The sequence below is a fragment of the Equus przewalskii genome, chromosome 17 (genome assembly GCF_037783145.1).
Source record: "Equus przewalskii isolate Varuska chromosome 17, EquPr2, whole genome shotgun sequence".
Classification (NCBI taxonomy): domain Eukaryota; kingdom Metazoa; phylum Chordata; class Mammalia; order Perissodactyla; family Equidae; genus Equus; species Equus przewalskii.
In genome coordinates this window covers 58,464,688-58,482,761 of record NC_091847.1, presented here as the reverse complement: position 1 = coordinate 58,482,761, position 18,074 = coordinate 58,464,688, and the positions used below count along the sequence as shown (strand labels likewise).

General features: G+C 36.3%; 1 protein-coding gene across 3 annotated transcripts in view; it reads right to left on the bottom strand.

Moving 5' to 3' along the window:
- Window positions 1-9,061: 9,061 nt before the first annotated feature.
- Window positions 9,062-18,074, bottom strand: part of UBE2E3 (ubiquitin conjugating enzyme E2 E3) — an 88,392-nt gene continuing 79,379 nt past the window's right edge. For all 3 annotated transcript variants that reach the window (XM_070581630.1, XM_008524410.2, XM_008524409.2), the window contains exons 4-6: window positions 14,894-15,026; window positions 11,593-11,740; window positions 9,062-9,700 (exon numbers count right to left, since the gene is read on the bottom strand). In XM_070581630.1, coding sequence (XP_070437731.1) covers window positions 9,603-9,700; window positions 11,593-11,740; window positions 14,894-15,026 — 379 coding nt within the window. In that variant the 3' untranslated portion in view covers window positions 9,062-9,602. The remainder of the gene's footprint in view (window positions 9,701-11,592; window positions 11,741-14,893; window positions 15,027-18,074) is intronic.

Below are 18,074 nucleotides of genomic sequence, written 5' to 3'. Positions count from 1 at the left end.
AGGTCCTTCAGAAATAAAGAAAAAACCCCCAGCAATGATCAGCCTGTGTATATGTGAGGTAGTCTAAAGAAGACTGTCATGATTAATTTAAGAAGAGTCATACTCTATTTCTTTAGTCCAGATATTAAGCATAGTTTGGTTTAAACGTGCAATAATCAGAGCAAAAGTACTGTTCAGCAAGACTTCATCAGGAAAAAAAGTTAGCTTCTATTTGTTAACTATTGACTCACTAAGCAAAATTAAGTGGTTGAGCCAATTATGGTTTGGACCTGTCTGTGACCAGGTTTTCAGAGAAAATAAGCTAAGGTATGCCCCATTTCTTATGAATGAACTTGGGAAGCAGGAAGTCAGGACAGCAGCAGGGGAAGGGAAGCACAACAGAAGGTATGAGCCCTGGTCCTACGCTCACTGCCCCATGGGTTCTCTGGAAACGAAACCTGCTCTTCAGAGTCCCTATTTCCCGAGTAACATGGGGCCCAAAGGGACAGAAGGCCTGGAACTGAAAGTGTTTTATATTGGGACTAAGGGCAGAAGTCAGGGTAATAGGAGTTGGTGTCACTATGTCCTTCTCTGACCACCACATCCGCCAAGCAGACCTGAGGCAAAGAATGCTCGCTCACTCTTCTAGAATCACCTGAATGGGTAAGGATTTTTGGTAAGCTGTTTTTCTGTAGCCAATTGAGAGAAGTCATCTGCCACATCATTTACTGAGGTGTTTTCCAAAGCGCTCTGCACTCACCTAGGACATCTCTTTTCCTGATTAGACTATGATGAGCTCTTTGGGAAACAAGTTTCTTGTTTCCAGCATTTAAAGCATTATTAGCTTTCAATAAATACTTATATTCCTCTAGTTATATTTGGTGTCATGGTAGATTCTTCAATGACATAAGGAAATCACTGCAAGAAAATATTAAAGTGCTTAAGACTCAAACCAACCATCAGTTGCTAACCATCCATCCTTGATGAAAAAGAAAAGCCATTCCAGATGCTACGGAAATTTTAATTACTTGTTCATTATTAATGTGTAGCTACAAAGTTAAAGGCCCATCTAGATAGACAATTCACTGAATCAATCATTCATTTATTCTCTCAACAATAAACACCTACTCTCCTGGGCACAGAGCAGTCACACAGAGACATGAGCCCATCCTCACTTTCAGCCAAGACCACTTCCTATTTCATGGAGTAGAAACAAGAGCTTCCCACTAACACATCTACCCCACAGCCTGGACCTGTCCCTTTGTCCTCTGCCTGTTCTCCTGTTAACTACGGATGGCACGACATGTCAAGTTCCCAGCAAAAACCACTTCACTTGTGTGCTAGATCCTATCCCCTCCTGCTTGCCTAGGAGAACGCAAGAATGTGGTGAAGGCCAGTACTGCTCTAAGTGGGGATACTATGCTTCCCAAAAAGCTCCTGGTCTAGTGAGGAAGAGAGAAATGTCCAAAGGAAGTGCAGAGAGCTTTGCAAACATCCTCAGTAAACAGTGTAGCAGATGATTTTCTCCAGGACATTGCCTCTCTGCCCTGTTCATCCATTTCTCTCCATTCCTCTTTCCCAACAACAAACACACCGTAATTTTTCCCATCTTAAAAAAAAACACAAAAGACAAACCTCCAACTACATCCCATTTCTCTATGTAACTGCAAAACTTTCAGGAGTCTCCAATTTCGCTCCTTCCATTATCTTTGGTACTTACTCAATCAAGCATTTAATCTCACCACTCCAACAAAACAGTGCCGGTAAAGTCACCAATGACCGCCAGCTATCAGTTACTAAATGACACATTTCAGTCCTCATCTTAAATATTTGATTCATCAGTCACACGTGATGCAGTAGGTGATTCCCACCTCCATGAAACTCTTCACTTCCTTTCCAGGTCCCCACACTCTCCTGGGTTTTCCTTTTACTTCTCATTGCTCCTTCCTGCGTTCTTTTGCTGATTCCTCATCTCCTCGGCTTCTTAATGTTGGAATGCCCAGACTTCTTTCTTCTCCAGCAGCACCCATTTCATTGATGATCTCATATAGTCTCATAGCTGTAAATATCGCTATCCACTCATGAGTCCCAAATGTACATGCCTGGCCCAGCACTAACTCCTGAATTCTAGATTTGTTATGTCCACTACTCTGACACCTCCATTTAGATGCTTAACAGGTATTTCAAACTTAATCAGTTGAAAACTAAACTCTTAACTTTCTCCAATCCTGCTCTACCCCCAGGTTCCTCATCTTAGTTCATTGTAACTCCAGCCTTCTAGTTTGCTCAGGTGCCAAACTTTGACTCCCTTTTCACACCACAATGTCAAATCCATCAGCAAATCTTGTTAGCTCTACTTCAACAGCAATCTGGTCATTTCTCAACATCTACACTAACGCCATCCAGGTCAAAGTCATCAGTATCCCTTACCCCGCTCCCTCTCCCCCTTCCCCCACCAAGTCCTTTCCCTAACAGTGATCAGAGATTCTAACAAAACATGTCATATCCTACCACTCATTGACTAAAAAACCCTCCAATGACCTCCCATCTCATTTAGACTACCCAAACTCCTGACAACGGACTACAAGACCCTCTGTGATGTCCCACTGTCATCTTCTAGACCTCACCTCCCACACTCTTCTCCTAGTTGCTCCCCTGCTCCACCTTCCCCGGCCCTTGCTTGCTGTTTCCGCATGCATCATGCATGCTTTTGCCATGGGGTCTTTTCATTTGCTCTTCTCTTTGCCAGGAATACTCTCCCCATGTGGCTTATCCCTCACCATCTTCAGTTCCTGACAACTTTTCGTGAGGTCTTCTCTGATTATCCTTGTTATAGCTGTACCATGACTTCCCTTTCTCCCTCCCCGCATACCCTATTTCCCTGCCCTGCTTTAGTTTGCTCCACAGCACTCATCATCTAATAGGTAAATTTTTCTTACTTTTTAAAACTCTTTTTGTGTGCTTCACATGCTTCGTTCACTAATTCTAAGCGCCTACAACAGCTTGTGCCAGAGTCTACAACCAAGAACTCAGTGACTGAGTGAAATGAATTGGATCCCTGATTTCTAGGGGCTCATCATCAAGAAAGGTACATGATGTACAAACACAAATATGTGTCATTAAAAAAAACGAAGAAGAACATGTACATTTAAAATGACCTTTACCATTTGGGAGTTATGTGGCCAGGGAGAGTTTAGCAGAGGGCCAAGGTGCTCCTAAAAAAATGATAAAGGAATCAGGTCAGGGGTGCCAGTGATGCCCTAAATATGGCTTTATACCCTCAGCCCCTTGTGTTGCTCATAATTACTCTTCTTCAACACTTTGTAGATGAAAACACGAAATGCTCATATAAAGACTTGTCATAAGCACTCCATTCTCAGTCACTAGAGAATCTTTAACTTTCCTTACACACTTGGCCCCATAATTGTTTGGACTTCTCTTGGTGCCCAGCACCTCTCAGTACCCCATTTCTCCACAGGTTAACCTCTCTCCCCTCTCATTCTGAGGTAGGCCCGGAGCAGTGAGCAGCCAGGATACCTGAGTTTGCTCAGCTGACTTATCGGAAATTCGTGCTACAAAGAGTGAAGAGTGGTTGGAATTACACTTTTGGAATTAGGGAGCTTTTACCCAGTCACCTTTCAGTGATACCTGCTGGTACAGGATTAACATGGGGCAATAATGAAAAACAGGGACCCGTCTGAGTCTTTATCCTATTCCATCTCCCGTTCTCACAGAAGCTACAAGTGGGGAAGAAAAAAGATGGAGACTTCAATATACTTCAATAACCAACTTTCAGCACTCAAGGACTGCCCCCTCCACACTACTATATAGTATACTAGCTTCTTTTCCCTAAAATATTTCTCTTAAATCTTTTTCATACGTCATCACTTTTCATTTTTCCTATGAGATTTGCCTAAAAGAATACTATAAGCAGAGACATGTATTCCTTTGCGTCTTTTTTCTTTTTACCAGTAAAAAGAAGTGGGAGAAATATATCAATTAAGAAGACAGTAATGATAATGGGAAGTCATATAAATTTTGTAGGACAGAAATCATTTTGTTATATTTAAGGACTTTTAAAATTACAAGATCAATTCATTCTCCATTTTGAACAAGTAGACATTAAGTAGGTTATGGGAATAACTCATTACTACTTTTATATTTCAAGTTAACAGGAAGATATCCAGCACCTACCATATATAAAGCACTGAATCAGTATGATGGGGAATCAAAGAAGACAGGACTGACACGTTTCACACGGTCTCTGGATAACCTGATGGAGAAGACTCACGCCCATGATATAATATTCATTCATTCAGCAAACACATATCATGTTAGCTACTGGGCTGAGATACACAGACAAAGAGTACGGATATTATCCTCCAAAACCTTACTATCCAGAAATATGTATAAGGTGTTAACTGAATATAATAAAATGCCAAAATGCATGCTACAGACATGGGGTACTAAGAGTAGTCTGAAAGACAGAGAGTAAGTATTTCAAAAGCATCAAATAGTATTAAGTATGTTTAACACCATATAGATTGGGTAAAACCAAATTATTATACTAATATTTTCATAGTTAAATGAGCAAGGACATCTGTTCAATTTCTCATTTAACAGAAGTGGGTATGTATTAGCAAAGACATGTTCTTCTCTGCTAACGGAAAAAATCTATCTGGCCAGGAAAATGATAAACTATTTAAGGATGTCTCAATGTATTCATCTCAGTAGGCATCACAGTACCTGAAAGGACCTTCAATTAGCAAGCACTTAAAACTTGTAGAATAAACTCACAAGGGAGGTCAGATAAGGGGTTATAATAGCATAACCACCCTGCACCCACCCCATTCAAAAGAAAAAAGAAAGAAAAACAAACAAGGATTCTTGCTGAGGAGGGCACCTGGCTTACTGTTGGCACTTGGAAATACGCACACACTTGAATTCTTTTTATTACTTCTGGTGTTTGTGCAGATGGCATCTCAAGAGAAACAGACTGACAGACTACAGGTACATGACAGTAAAATGGAGAGGTTTCATCAAAGGTGTTGGACTTGAGATAAATTTTAGGGATTGGAGGATTTGGGGAAAAAAATTGCTTTTAATGTTCTGTGTTGGGGAGACTTGCATAACTGGCTTTAGCATCACTGGATTTCAATAAGGGAGCCTGTAGATATGGAAGATTTAAAGTGAGGTTAAATTTCTCTCAATACACTCCTTGGTAATACCTAGATTTGTTGAACAATTCCTTTGCAGTGCCATAGCTCTGTTTATTTCTGAACACATCCAGGGCTGGGACCCAGAGCTCTGTTGCCCAATCACAATCAAATTACTCATTCTCATATATAATTAAATTAATGAGAAATGCTACTAAAGGAGGTTTACACTGTCCTTGTGCCTGAATCTGGGTGAACTTTTACCTTTTTTTTTTAATTTTTCAAACTTAGCTTCTTAATTTTTGGCCTTATTAATATATAGGATATTATGATTTAAAAATCACCTTGGGCTTCTAGTCACATGAGCTACTGGAACCACAAGAAGTTGAGAGCACAGCAGGTGGCAAACTGAAGCAAGAGAGACATTGCAGGAAATCCAGGCTACTCCCTTGGAGAGGAGTGCTTGAGAGTTTAACAGAGAGACTCAGGGAGAAAGAGAGGAAGCGGGGCTAGGTGTGGTAACACGCAGCCCCCTTAGAGGACGGCTCTTCATTTCTAATTAACAAGGCTGATTCTGACTGACAAGGCCTTAACACTACCATCACTGTGGGCAATGCAGTTTATAAACCAGTCCCACAAATGTGTTTTATAACCGCTTTGAAAGGATTATCAGCCCACTGTGTAGAAACTTCCCATTACACGCTGGAGAGGTACACATTTAAATCACTAAAGAACTCTACCAAAAAAAGTTGACAAACTAGTTACCAAAAATTGATGTTTCAAATAATGCCTATCTACTGAAATGTAATTATAATTTTTTATTATCTGGGTATTACTTGAAAAAACTTAGTAATTTATTTAGACATGAATCAAATGAATTTATTATATATTCTATTTATCTAAAATAAGGAACACTAACTGAAATGTAAGTGGATAACCTAATTATTTTAGAACCATTATCTCAGCCTCTTCAAATAATCTGCAGTGGTTTTATAAAGATAATTAATGTCTCATGTCATGCCACAATTCTGTCCAAAGAACACAATATAAATGTCAACTGGAAAGGCGTTAACGTACTGCACTAACATTACTACAACGCAGGTTAATATCTGAAGTCACAGTACTGAAATTGACTTAAATTTTATAATATAGTCATTATTGTAGTGTTATAAGAATACACTTGGGCAAGTTAGTGGGCTGACTCCAAGTACACAACACCTCATAGTTCTTATCAGAAAGAGTAGCATACACATGGGTCAATTCAAACCGCAAACGTCTACAAAATTTCATCCTCGTGATTAAGATTTCCTGGTTAAAAAAAAAAAAAAAAGCAATGTCTAGATAATTAATACATCTTGTTATTTTGAAAAATGCGGTCATTAAGTGCTTGATATATTTATCAATATAAATTTCCTGATGTGCTTATATGCTGTTTGGTTACATAATCTTAAAATAACATCATTTATCTCATTTTCCAAATTAAAAAAAGGGAAATCAGTGATGTTAAAAGCATTCCAATGACAAAATGTTTAAAGCATAAGATAAACAAACATACCTCATACTCATCGGAAACAATTAATAAAGCCTTATTCTGTAAGGTTCCATTCGAGACTTTAAAATAGAATATCGAAATAAGGATTTACTAAAATGCAAAATTGTACTTTATCTTATAGATTAATTTTCAGAAGTTACCAATCTAGGTATGTGTGTTTTACATATACACATATATATTCAATACTAACTATGATGTCATAAACAAAAACTCTTAGTTAGCCTAGTGGCAAAGAATGGGGGCTGTGCCTCCGAATCACACTGGCTGTGTAATCTGGGGCAAGTTATTTAACCTGTCTATGCATCAGTTTCACTTCGTCAACTGAGGATCATCAGTGTCTCCTCTCGGGAAGCTCTTGAGGGATATTAAATGAGATAAGGCACATCATAACAGGGCAGTGCCTGGAATGTAGTGGTGCACTGCATGGCTCCTCTGAGAACACTCCAGGCTCAAGGGCACGCGTGGTCCCATGCCCATTCTTGAACACTTATAAAGCTACATTTGGACTTTAACTTGTAAAATTTGCTCTTAATGGATGAGAAAAAGTCTGGGTTTTGAAATACCGCTATTTACTTCTAGAGTGAAGTTTCAAGGGTTTTTTTCCCCTTGAAATGAATATCTATGGAACTGGGAAGTGGAGCTACAGTTTTTCAGAAATCGACAACATAAAAAATTTCAGAATTTTAAGCAGACCTAATAGAAGGAAACCAAACGACGATTGCTATTTTTCAGTCCATTAGAAATTGTAGCCGATTTCTTGAAAGTGAAAGCAGAGCAAACAGAATAAATTTTATAAGATTAGAATAACTGAGTTTGAGGGCTAATAGAGAAGAGGGAGATCATTAAATTCAACTTTTTATTTCATGTATGAATAAACAAACTCAAGAAGTTAAAGTGTCACCTTCAAGGTCACAAAGGTAGTTTGTGGAAGAGCTATAAATATTTTTAAGTAACCAATCCCCTCCACTCTGTCCCAGGCGAGTATGGGACACAGCCTGGAAATAAGCACAACAGGTTGGTCGTAGTAATTAGGCTGACAGCAAATGAAGAAGTCCAATGACAAACATCCTCACGTTCAGTATGATGAAGGCTTTTCTAGCACCAAGTGAGGTTTATTACTCTAGGACGTAACATGTATGATATTGGAAGTGGGGAAAACTACTTTCTACAGCTCAACTACATGGAAATCCCTACAGCTTCCATAAAAGGTCACCACTTTCATCACATTAACTTGAACTCCATTACACATGAGTTACTGCTTGAAATAGTCAAGACTCAGAGGTTTTCATAAGCCTAAGCCTGAATTCTTCAAAACAATACCTTTTGTTTGGTGTTCCTTTGTAATATGGAGAGATTTTTCTGTGGTGGAGTTTAAGTGAAAAATAGATACATAAGTGTAATTTTGTTTTTACCCTGATTTAAGACTTCTATAGGTAAATACTCAAGTAGGAGTCTACTATTCTTAGTGAGGATACATGCAACTGTAATGTTTTACTTCATTATCTTGAAGCAATGTACTTTTATGCTAATAATTCCACTCTATAAATTTAAGATAGTACTCTATTTTCATATTTAGGAATGGAGAAGACATTTGCCCCATATTTCACAACCTTGGCTACATGACCAGAGAATTATCTCAACAATTATCCCAGTCATAGAAAAGAAATCACATTTATACTCTGTTTACCAAATCTGAATATTGCAAAGTAATTCTAACTCTTATAAGAAATCTAAAATTTAATAACTACAACTAGAAAGAAGGAATTTATACAGCCTGTAAAACTCTTAAAATTTGGTATCTTTTTCAACTGAGAAATAATGTCACATCTGCACACCAATCCAGAGTTCTATTCTACCTTCAGGGCAGACAAGGGTTTCTGTGTTCAACTCTGCCTCTGGCCTGGCCAAGTGCCATCATAAAAATGGCAATGAACACCATACATCATGAAAATTCAAGACTAGGATTAGAAGTAAAGTAAAAAATGCACCAAAGACATAAAAGAACTACCAGATTAAAGTTGTTTGACAGTATCGCCCAATGGTGGACAGAAATCACCAATTTGGAAACAAATGTTCACCAGATTTCTGAGTGAGCCAGGATTTCATATTATCTTTAGCTCAAATATATGATCAAAGTAGAGCTTTATGTGTTTTTGAGACCAAGGGTTTAAAATCCAGTTTTGCTTCTCTCGTTAGGACTTAAAGGAAAAAAACTCTACACATTTAATAAGACTTCAAATGTTTTCAATTTAATAATTCGTTTATTTGTACTAGTCCTTAGTAGTCAATCTTCATATCCACATTTTGATTTCATCAACAATCATCTCAGACACACCTGTTAACAACACTGACTTGAAATATTACGACAGGAAACTATGCCTTCAGGAGCATGTTTATTGTGTTTGAGATGATACATCAGGTGCTCTCTGAGCTACAAAGGGTAAAAGGAAATCCTCTCATTACAAACTGACAAAGGTAAAAGGTAAAACATTTTTCACAACAGCATGAACCACATACTCAGAAATAGATCTGGGTTTAATACAAATGACATAATTCCTAGTCATCTACGGCTACTTTTATAACTTCATACAGATAAGGAATTAGGCTAAAATGCACTATAATATTTGGTAGACTTCAGGACCAGTATCCTTAGTACATCACAAAATACATTTTGATATCCCAAAGAAGCAAGACTTGCAAGTAGGTGTTTTAAACATAACTAATCTACAGCTACAAAGTTCTACTCTTGATAGCATTTACCTTTTTGGGGAGTCTCCCAGTCTCCAAAGGATAAAAGCAGAGAGTAGAATCAGTATAACATATACACAGAAGTCCGTATTGTAAAGGCTATAAAGATTTGCAGCACAGTGAGAAGATGCCTTCTGCTCCTTCACACTGCATACAAATTATGTGAATTATGTTGCGTATCTCTTGGTCCACTGTCTGGCTATCCTGTCATGTTCTGCTCTGTTGGTCAAATACTGAGTGGCTATGCTTCCAACCAGAGGATCCGCTGGAAAAGTGAAAAGAACATTAACAGATATTATCCGGTGTTTTAAAGGTATAGTTTTTTTTTTTAAAAGGCTGCGCCTGAGCTAACAACTGTTGCCTATCTTTTTTTTCCCTCCCCAAATCCCTCCAGTACATAGTTATATATTTTAGTTGTCGGTCCTTCTAGTTGTGGCATGTGGGATGCCACCTCAACATGGCCTAATGAGCGGTGCCATGTCTGCACCCAGGATCTGAATCCTCGGCCGCCAAAGCAGAGCACGCAAACTTACCCACTCGGCCATGGGGCCAGCCCCAGTTTTAATATTCCATTAAATTGAAATGCCAAGTTTTCAGCAGCATCTTAATATATAATGGCTAAATTTTCAAAAGAAAAAAGTTTAAAGTAACATAATAACCTGTATATTTTAATATTCAAATTAGGAAAGGTCCTTTAACTAAAAAATGAATGTTGGGTTAACAAATTTGATTTTAATAAAAGATGCATGCCTTCAATATACAAAAACTATTTTTACTCTTGGCCTTTTATTCAATAATGAAAGTGTGTTAGGTGATTCTATTTCTGCCTTCTTATGGATATTAAAAAACGCAATTTTTAAATAAAAAGTCAGGTCTTACAATGCAATGCTATTTAGAATGAAATGTTTGCCTCATTCTGTGCAATAATGACTCAAATCATTATCCTTATCTCCATGTGAAAACTTAATTGCCATTTTGTTTTAAATAGAATTCTGAACTAGAAACTGAATCTGATATAAACTTTGAGTTTGAATTCTTTTTTTCAAAAAAAAATGTACACATGGCACAATATTTGAAGTGTGTGGAATGAAAATCAGTAAAAAGTAACGCTCTCTTCCTTCCTGACTCCGATTACTCAGAAGTTTCTCTCCCTGGCAAACAATTGTTACCTGTTTACAGGATTTCTACCCAGAGATAGTATACACATTTACAAGCATTTAGAATCTTATTGTTATGCACATGTATCTTTTTTTTAGTGCCTTGCTTCTTTACTTAACACACCTCAGAGAGCTTTGACTATCAGTTCATACGGAGCTGCTTCAATCTCCTTATAGTAGCTACATCCTGTATTAGTGGACATTTAGGCTGTCTCCAATCTTTTGCTTTAATAAATGATGCCACAGTGAATCTCCTTCTATATATCGCTATATCTATCTATCTATCTTTGGCATACGTACAACTGCTTGGCCTAAGATAACAGGAATAGCCTTTGGTGATTAATCAAATATTAAGAAAAAGTAAGTCAACTTCTTAAAAAAATGACCACTTAGTAAGATAACATGCAAAATCTCAGGCCTGAATATCACTTTTTCAAGTCAGCTACCCATGTTAAAGATCATGTGTGGCAGTTATGCATTTCTTAAAAATGTTATGAATTATGCACTAATGGCTCTGAGTTTATATAGTCATAATCTAGTCTAACTCTCTCATCAGCTATCACTTTAATATCCACTGTTACTACATCTAAAACAACTAAACTATAATCCAAAAAGGAAGGGAGAACAAGAAGCCCTTCATGACTAAGTGACTGCTTCAAAGCACATGGCAGCATGGAAGGAGCAGGTGTCAGTCAGGCACATCGCTTTACTCTTGTCAAAAGTGGTTCGTATAGCTACATGATTTGGAAAATAGAGAATCCATCAATGATAGGGAGAAAATAATTATAGGGTAGCATGCCATTAACAAACTAAAAGAAGTTATTGTGAAACTTTTTTGTTCTATTCTAACTGAAATGGCATTGATAATTTCCTAGCAAATGTGTCTTATTGCTGATCTTTCTACCTATAGCATTTACTTCTAAAATCCACATTTAAGCTAACCAAGAAAACGCAATGGTTTCTGTAGCCTCATTGTATGTGTTAATGAAGATTTGCTTACCAGGGTTGCAGTCTGTCAAAAGAGAACAAATCGACAGCAAAACCTTTGAAATAGTCAAAGCAGGACTCCAGTTGTCTTTAAGGATGTCCAGACAGATGACTCCCTGACTGTTGATGTTGCAGTGATAGATCCTGGTGCGGAAAGTAACCTAAGGGCGGTTACATTAAAAACACAAGGAAAATCAAGGCTTTATTACCAACTAAAACTCTCACCAGCAAGAATGAAGGGCACACATCAAAGATGATCTAAACAGCAAATAATGTAACTGAAGAACTCATCAAATACTAGGTTTAAGTAGTAACAAAATTAAACGGTTTTATTCAGCTGAGAGAAATTTTGTTTGTACCCAGTATAGTAGGAACTATATTGATTTTAAACCAACATGAGTAGTTGATTTGATTAGTTTAATCCAAATGGTAGAGCAATTATTCTATGTTTGTGTGTACACACACACACACCACATATAGGTTGCATGCATGTGCACACACACACCCGTTTAAAGATAGAAAGTGAGGAAGAACAGAAACATTTTGGCGCCAAAGGTAAGCAAAACTGGTGATGAATTATTTTTAATATAAAAGGAAACTTACATTAGTTTCTTAGTAGAAAAGATCAGTATCAACTCAGCTAACTGCTTGCCTTGTGTCAGAAAATACTGGAGAAGAATTTAGAGGAAGGTTGGTGAAATCACCAGCCTTTCTATTTCTCAGCCTTTCATTTCCAAAAGTGGCTCACCGTCTTGTGAGACCAAGACAGTAAAATAAAACAAGCAAAGTCTTAAGCTACTGCATAAAGGAAACTAATATATCCCTGAGATGTGTGGGGAAAAAAAGGATAAATCATAGGAACAAATACTGACGAGTTTCAGAACAATCACGAACACTAATTGAGTGGTCAATCTTAATCTGGAGTTGCAGAGAAAAAAAGACAGTTCCTGATCTCTTAGAACTAGCAGTGTACTCCCAAGTGATGTCTGGGAAGAAAATATTAAAAGCCCTCAAAAGTGCATTTCTGATAAGGATGCATAATTAAAAACAAGAAAGAAACCACCGGTCAGTGAGGGAGAAGACTATGCACCTCTAGAAACGTGGCTGGTGGAATTGAGATGGGTTAAAAGTGGGTTCAAAGACTCAGGACCAAAAAGAGAATGTAAAATATCACATTAATAATACTTTCATATTGATCACATGTTGAAATGACAATATTTTGGATATACTAGGTTAAGTAAAATATATTATTAAAATTAATTTCACTGTTTCTTTCTACCCTTTTCAATGTAGCTATTAGAGAATTTAAAATTACACGTGTAGCTTGCATTCTATTTCTATTAGACAGTTCTCTAGAATATGGGAAGAATACACTCAGATCATTGACAGCCAACTACTCAACAGATATGAGTGGTTTACAAACATAATACAATTAATATTTTGAATCTTTTCAGCCATTAACAATCAGTGAACAGAAGAGAATTTAAGTTTTTATTATTTCAAGAAGTTCAACACCTTATCTGAACTTCAAAAATAAGCAGTGATACAGAGAAATAATTGTACTGAACACCAAGATAATAGCAGAAGTCTTATTTCACTTGTCCAACTATTGAACTGAATAACACTTCATTATACTGTATAAGATATCTTAGGCAAGAGGAATGAACCAACATTAAAGGGTTAGAAAATTAAAATATTGAGACCTCAGCAAAAAAACAAGCTAAATTAATAAACATTATATTAACCAAAACAATTACGATAGATCACATACAGAACTATAGTTTGAAACCCCTGTTAGTCAATTTCTATTTTCCATTAAAAGACGCTAGGAAAAATGTACGTATTTTCTTCAACAAATTTTCCCTCATGTACAAAAATAAATAAGCCTTGAAAACTTTTTCCTGCTAATTTTGTTACCATATTAAAACCAATTTCCAAGATAAAAAAACAAAGCATGTAGAAGTAAGTAACACTATTTATAAATACAGTCATGAACTATTTTGCTAAGGTTTTGTTTTCTATAACAGAAAAAATCACAATGCAAACTGAGCAGTTAGTGATACACCGGCATTTAACACGTTACTGTGAATGTGAATACAATTTGAGATATTAATATGAGGGTTTTGTCCCTTTATCTGATTGATCTAGCAAGACATACTCTACATACCTGGGAGCATTAAATGAGACAATCATTTAAAGATCTTAAATTCTGATGGGACCCATAGTAAAGGACTCAAAAAACTGATAGTGTGGTTGACAGCAAATACCTCTAGGTGACAGGGAACCCTGGCATCTGCAATTTGAGGTAAATACCACTAGGTGGAACTGTTGTTGCCTTATTAAACAATAGTGGAATCTCTTTTTTTTAAACAAAATAAACCCTTTATTTTTATACACACACACAGACACACACACACACACACACGCGAGCATGTGAGCAAAGGCATTAAATCAGTACATATAATGTTTTAGAGAGCATAGAGAACATAAGCAACTATGTTGAAAAGAAAAACATTTCATCATAGTTAAGGGCTTTATAACACACTTTTCCCTGACACGTCAGAAGTCTCTGTAACTATGGCATAATTATGCTCAGGCTTCGTATTTGTGGTTTTCACCTGTTGGCTTGACCAATTTATAATGAGAATTCAGAGGAAGAAGCTATTCAAGTAATCATTATGTTTAAGACTTGAAAAATAACAACCAGTCATTACAAGGCACAATTTAACCCTTCCTTCTGTTTGTTATCCATTTAATTCATATTAAGAGACAACAACAAACAGGTGTAAGTCACCCAAGCCACCCTCATTCTCATTATTACATCATCCTACAGAGCACACAAAGCAAGTTTATTAAGTAGTATTAGTTTCCCTATTCTTTGCTATGTATGGCTTTCTAGTTTTTGCTCATTTATAAAGATAAGGTACTTAGCACAAAATTCAAGTTATTTAACACTTATTTCTGGAAGCTGTCAAACAGGTTTTCTTTTTATCCCAATATGTTTCTTAAGGAAGATTCATAGGATATTTTCCCTCATAGCATAAATCTAAAATTTATCTGCTTTATTGATGTGCAAAGTAGCATACTTTCATTTACAACTAAAGCCTCTTTTGGCTGATGATAAAGTTATCTGTAAAAGGCAGAAATTAATTACTTTCACAGTTTTAAAATTTTTAGTTACATGAGAGTTTCTGTATCAGTCCATGAAAAACAATGAAATAAAAATGATTACATCAATGCACATTTAACCTCTAGAATAAACTGATTTTGGAAGAGAAGGATAAATGTTTAGGAATGTACTTCTAGGTTCTTACCTTTGGTGGCTTAAATGGATAATCGGATGAAAATGTGATATCCAGAAAAAACACACCACCTTCATATACAGAACCTGGTGGACCAAGTATAGTCGATCTCCATTCATAAATGTTATCTCCTTTAGGTCCAGCACTATTTAAAAGAAATTAAAAATCAATGTGTATATCTGGAAGCAATGAATGTTAACATCTTAAACTAATTAAGTATTAAAGGTAAATTAACAACCTAGAGCAATAAGAGGTAAGTATAAACGAAATAAGCCCCAACGTGTGCATCAATGTGTGTGTATAAACTTATTTGGAAATATTTCAAACTTACAGAAAAATTGCAAGAACAAAGAACACCTGTACAACTTTACCCAGACTCTGCTGCTGTTAGCGTTTTGCCCAATTTGCTTGATCACTTCTCCCTCTCTTTCTCTCTCTCTCTGTTTATATACACACACCCACAAAGTGCTTTTTTCTGAGTCATTTGAGAATAAGTTGGATATACCATGGCTCTTTCTCCATAAATAACTTCAGTGTGCATTTCTTAAAATCACCTCCAATACAATCACAATACAGCTACAATTTCAGTAAATATAATATCAATACAATACTTTAACTTACAACCTGCAAAGTAATGTTGTCAATTGACCCAATGATGTTTTTTAAAAAAAAAGAAAAAACTTCAATTTTCCTTTACATACAGAATCAGTCTTGGGATCATTTATGTCCTGTGTCTTTAGTCTCCTCTAATATGAAGCCTTTTAGCCTTTCTTTTACTTTTATAACATTAACATTTTTGAATAATACAGCTGTTGTTCTTTTTTAATAGAATGCTTATCATTTTGAACTCATCTGATGCTTCCTCATGATTAGATGCAGGTAGTGCATTCCTAGCCAGAACTGTACCTAAATGATGTTGTGTTCTCAGGGTATCACACATCGAGGGACTCTGTATTCACCTGTCCCTAATTGATGATGTTAATTTTCATTACCCAGATCAAGTGCTGTCCAATTTTCCTGCTGCTTACTTAATATCTTTTTTCTGCAACCAATAAGCAACCTTTGGACAAACACTATAAGACAATGCAAATATCCTGCTCTTCATCAAAATTTTTCCCCTAGATTTAACATCCATTTGTTATTCTTGGTTGAACTAAAAGTTTACTACGATGGTGATAAAATCACCATTTTCCAACTCTAGCATTTCCTCCACATTTACCAGCTGGCCCTTGAGCCTTCTCTTCTCCCATTTATTTGTGTGAATATGTGTATCATTGGTGAGGTCTCACGGATTCCTTTTTTCCCCCCTAATAATTTATAATTCATTACTGCCTTTAATTATTTTGATGCTCAAAGAACCCCAGATTTGGTGGAAGCCCCTTCAAAATGGCCCCTATATCCTTGTGACAGGCCACCATCATTTTTTTTGTGCACTTCCTTACTTTCTGGCATAGATGGTTCCAGCCTCCCAGCCTTGGAATCAGCCATTTCCTCAAGAAGCCATGGCTCCTTTTGGTGGGAATGTTGTTAGAAACCAAGATCTAACTGTTAGGTGCTACTAAGTCGCAGGTACATTGCACTGTGCTCAACACTACCATTTATAAAATACAAACGAGATAATTCAAATAAAATCTAAATACACAATTATTTATTGGAAGCCACCTCCAATACTCTTTACATTCTCTTCAAACTTACCTTACAGACTTCCATTTTTCTCCAACCTTTACATCATAAATTACCTTCACTTTTGGAACTAATATATGTATAAAGCTTTTCTTCTTTTAAAGTGACCATCAGTTTAGAAATGATCTGCATATTTGATTTAAAATAAGTGCAAACCAGCATTGATAATTCAATCATATTAATTACAGAAGGATATTCGGGCAGAGTTAAAATGATTTAACTATTATCTTATTAATTCTGTAAAACAAACTCAACTATAGACAGGTAAACAATACTATCAATAATCAAATGTGTGCTCTGAAAAACAGCTCATACAAAAAGGGTGTAAAAAACTTGGAGGGTATAATCAAAATGTTTACAGGATGCTTCAAAAAATCGATCTTTAAGGCAGATACATATGAACAATAAAATCTTATTATTTTGGCCTATTTAGGGAAAATATACTTTTTAAAATAAATACCACTTTATAAATTTTAAGTGTACACAGCAATTGGGACTAATTACAGTAATGGCTCATTGTTCTGTCACCATCTGAGAATCAGGTACAATTCCCTATGTGAATTTTCATTGTAACTAAAAACATAACATTATCAATTTGGAAAAAAAAAAGTTTAACCTGATTCAATGGCATTTCCTTTTCAAAGTTAATTTTTCCCTTGGTGACTCAAGGTAATCAGTACAAAATTAAATCACAGCATCAGAGATGTTTATAGTAAAATGTTTCTAAACTATACATGTCACACTTGTAGTAGTAGTAATAGTATGGTAGTAGTAGTAGTAATAATGTTAGCTAAGGTTTACTCCATCCTTAATATACGCCAGGCATTGTAAAGCATCATAGTGCAAAACTGACTGAATTCTCCTTACACATCTATGAAGTAGGTACTATTATCATATTCCTATTTTTAGATGAGGAAAATGAGGGTTCAGAGTTAAATAACTTTGCATATGTCCCACAACTATAAAACGACTGAGACAGAATTTGGAGAAAATCTGTGAACTAGTCTGTATTGTCTCTACTGATTTTGCTGTATTTCCTCATAATTTCAGTGCCGCTACATCTAATTTAATCTCTAGTCAAAGTTTGCAAATCCTTATTTGTGTAAGAACCCAAGGGGAACTGTTCTCCAAAGAAACCAAATTTCCTCAGCAATATTTTCTGATTCTTAGCAGAACCATGTTATGCTTCACACGGCTGAATAGGAGGCAAGTTGGGGATTACCTTATTTTAATGAATCACAGAATTTCAGACTGGAAAGGATCTGGTTGAGGCCAAAACTCCCCATTTACACTTGAAGAAACGAAGGCACAGAAAGTAAGTGATCTATTTTAAATCCCCTCTAGAGCCAGCTGGTAGAAGAGCTGGGATTCCCATACCAAACTCTTGGTTCTTAAATTTGCATTCTTCTCACGTACCATGTTACCTTGCCACAGGACAAATAATATATTTATTACAGCAGGATATTAAATGTGACTTTCCCTGTTGTCTTGGAGTAGACTGAGTAAGGCT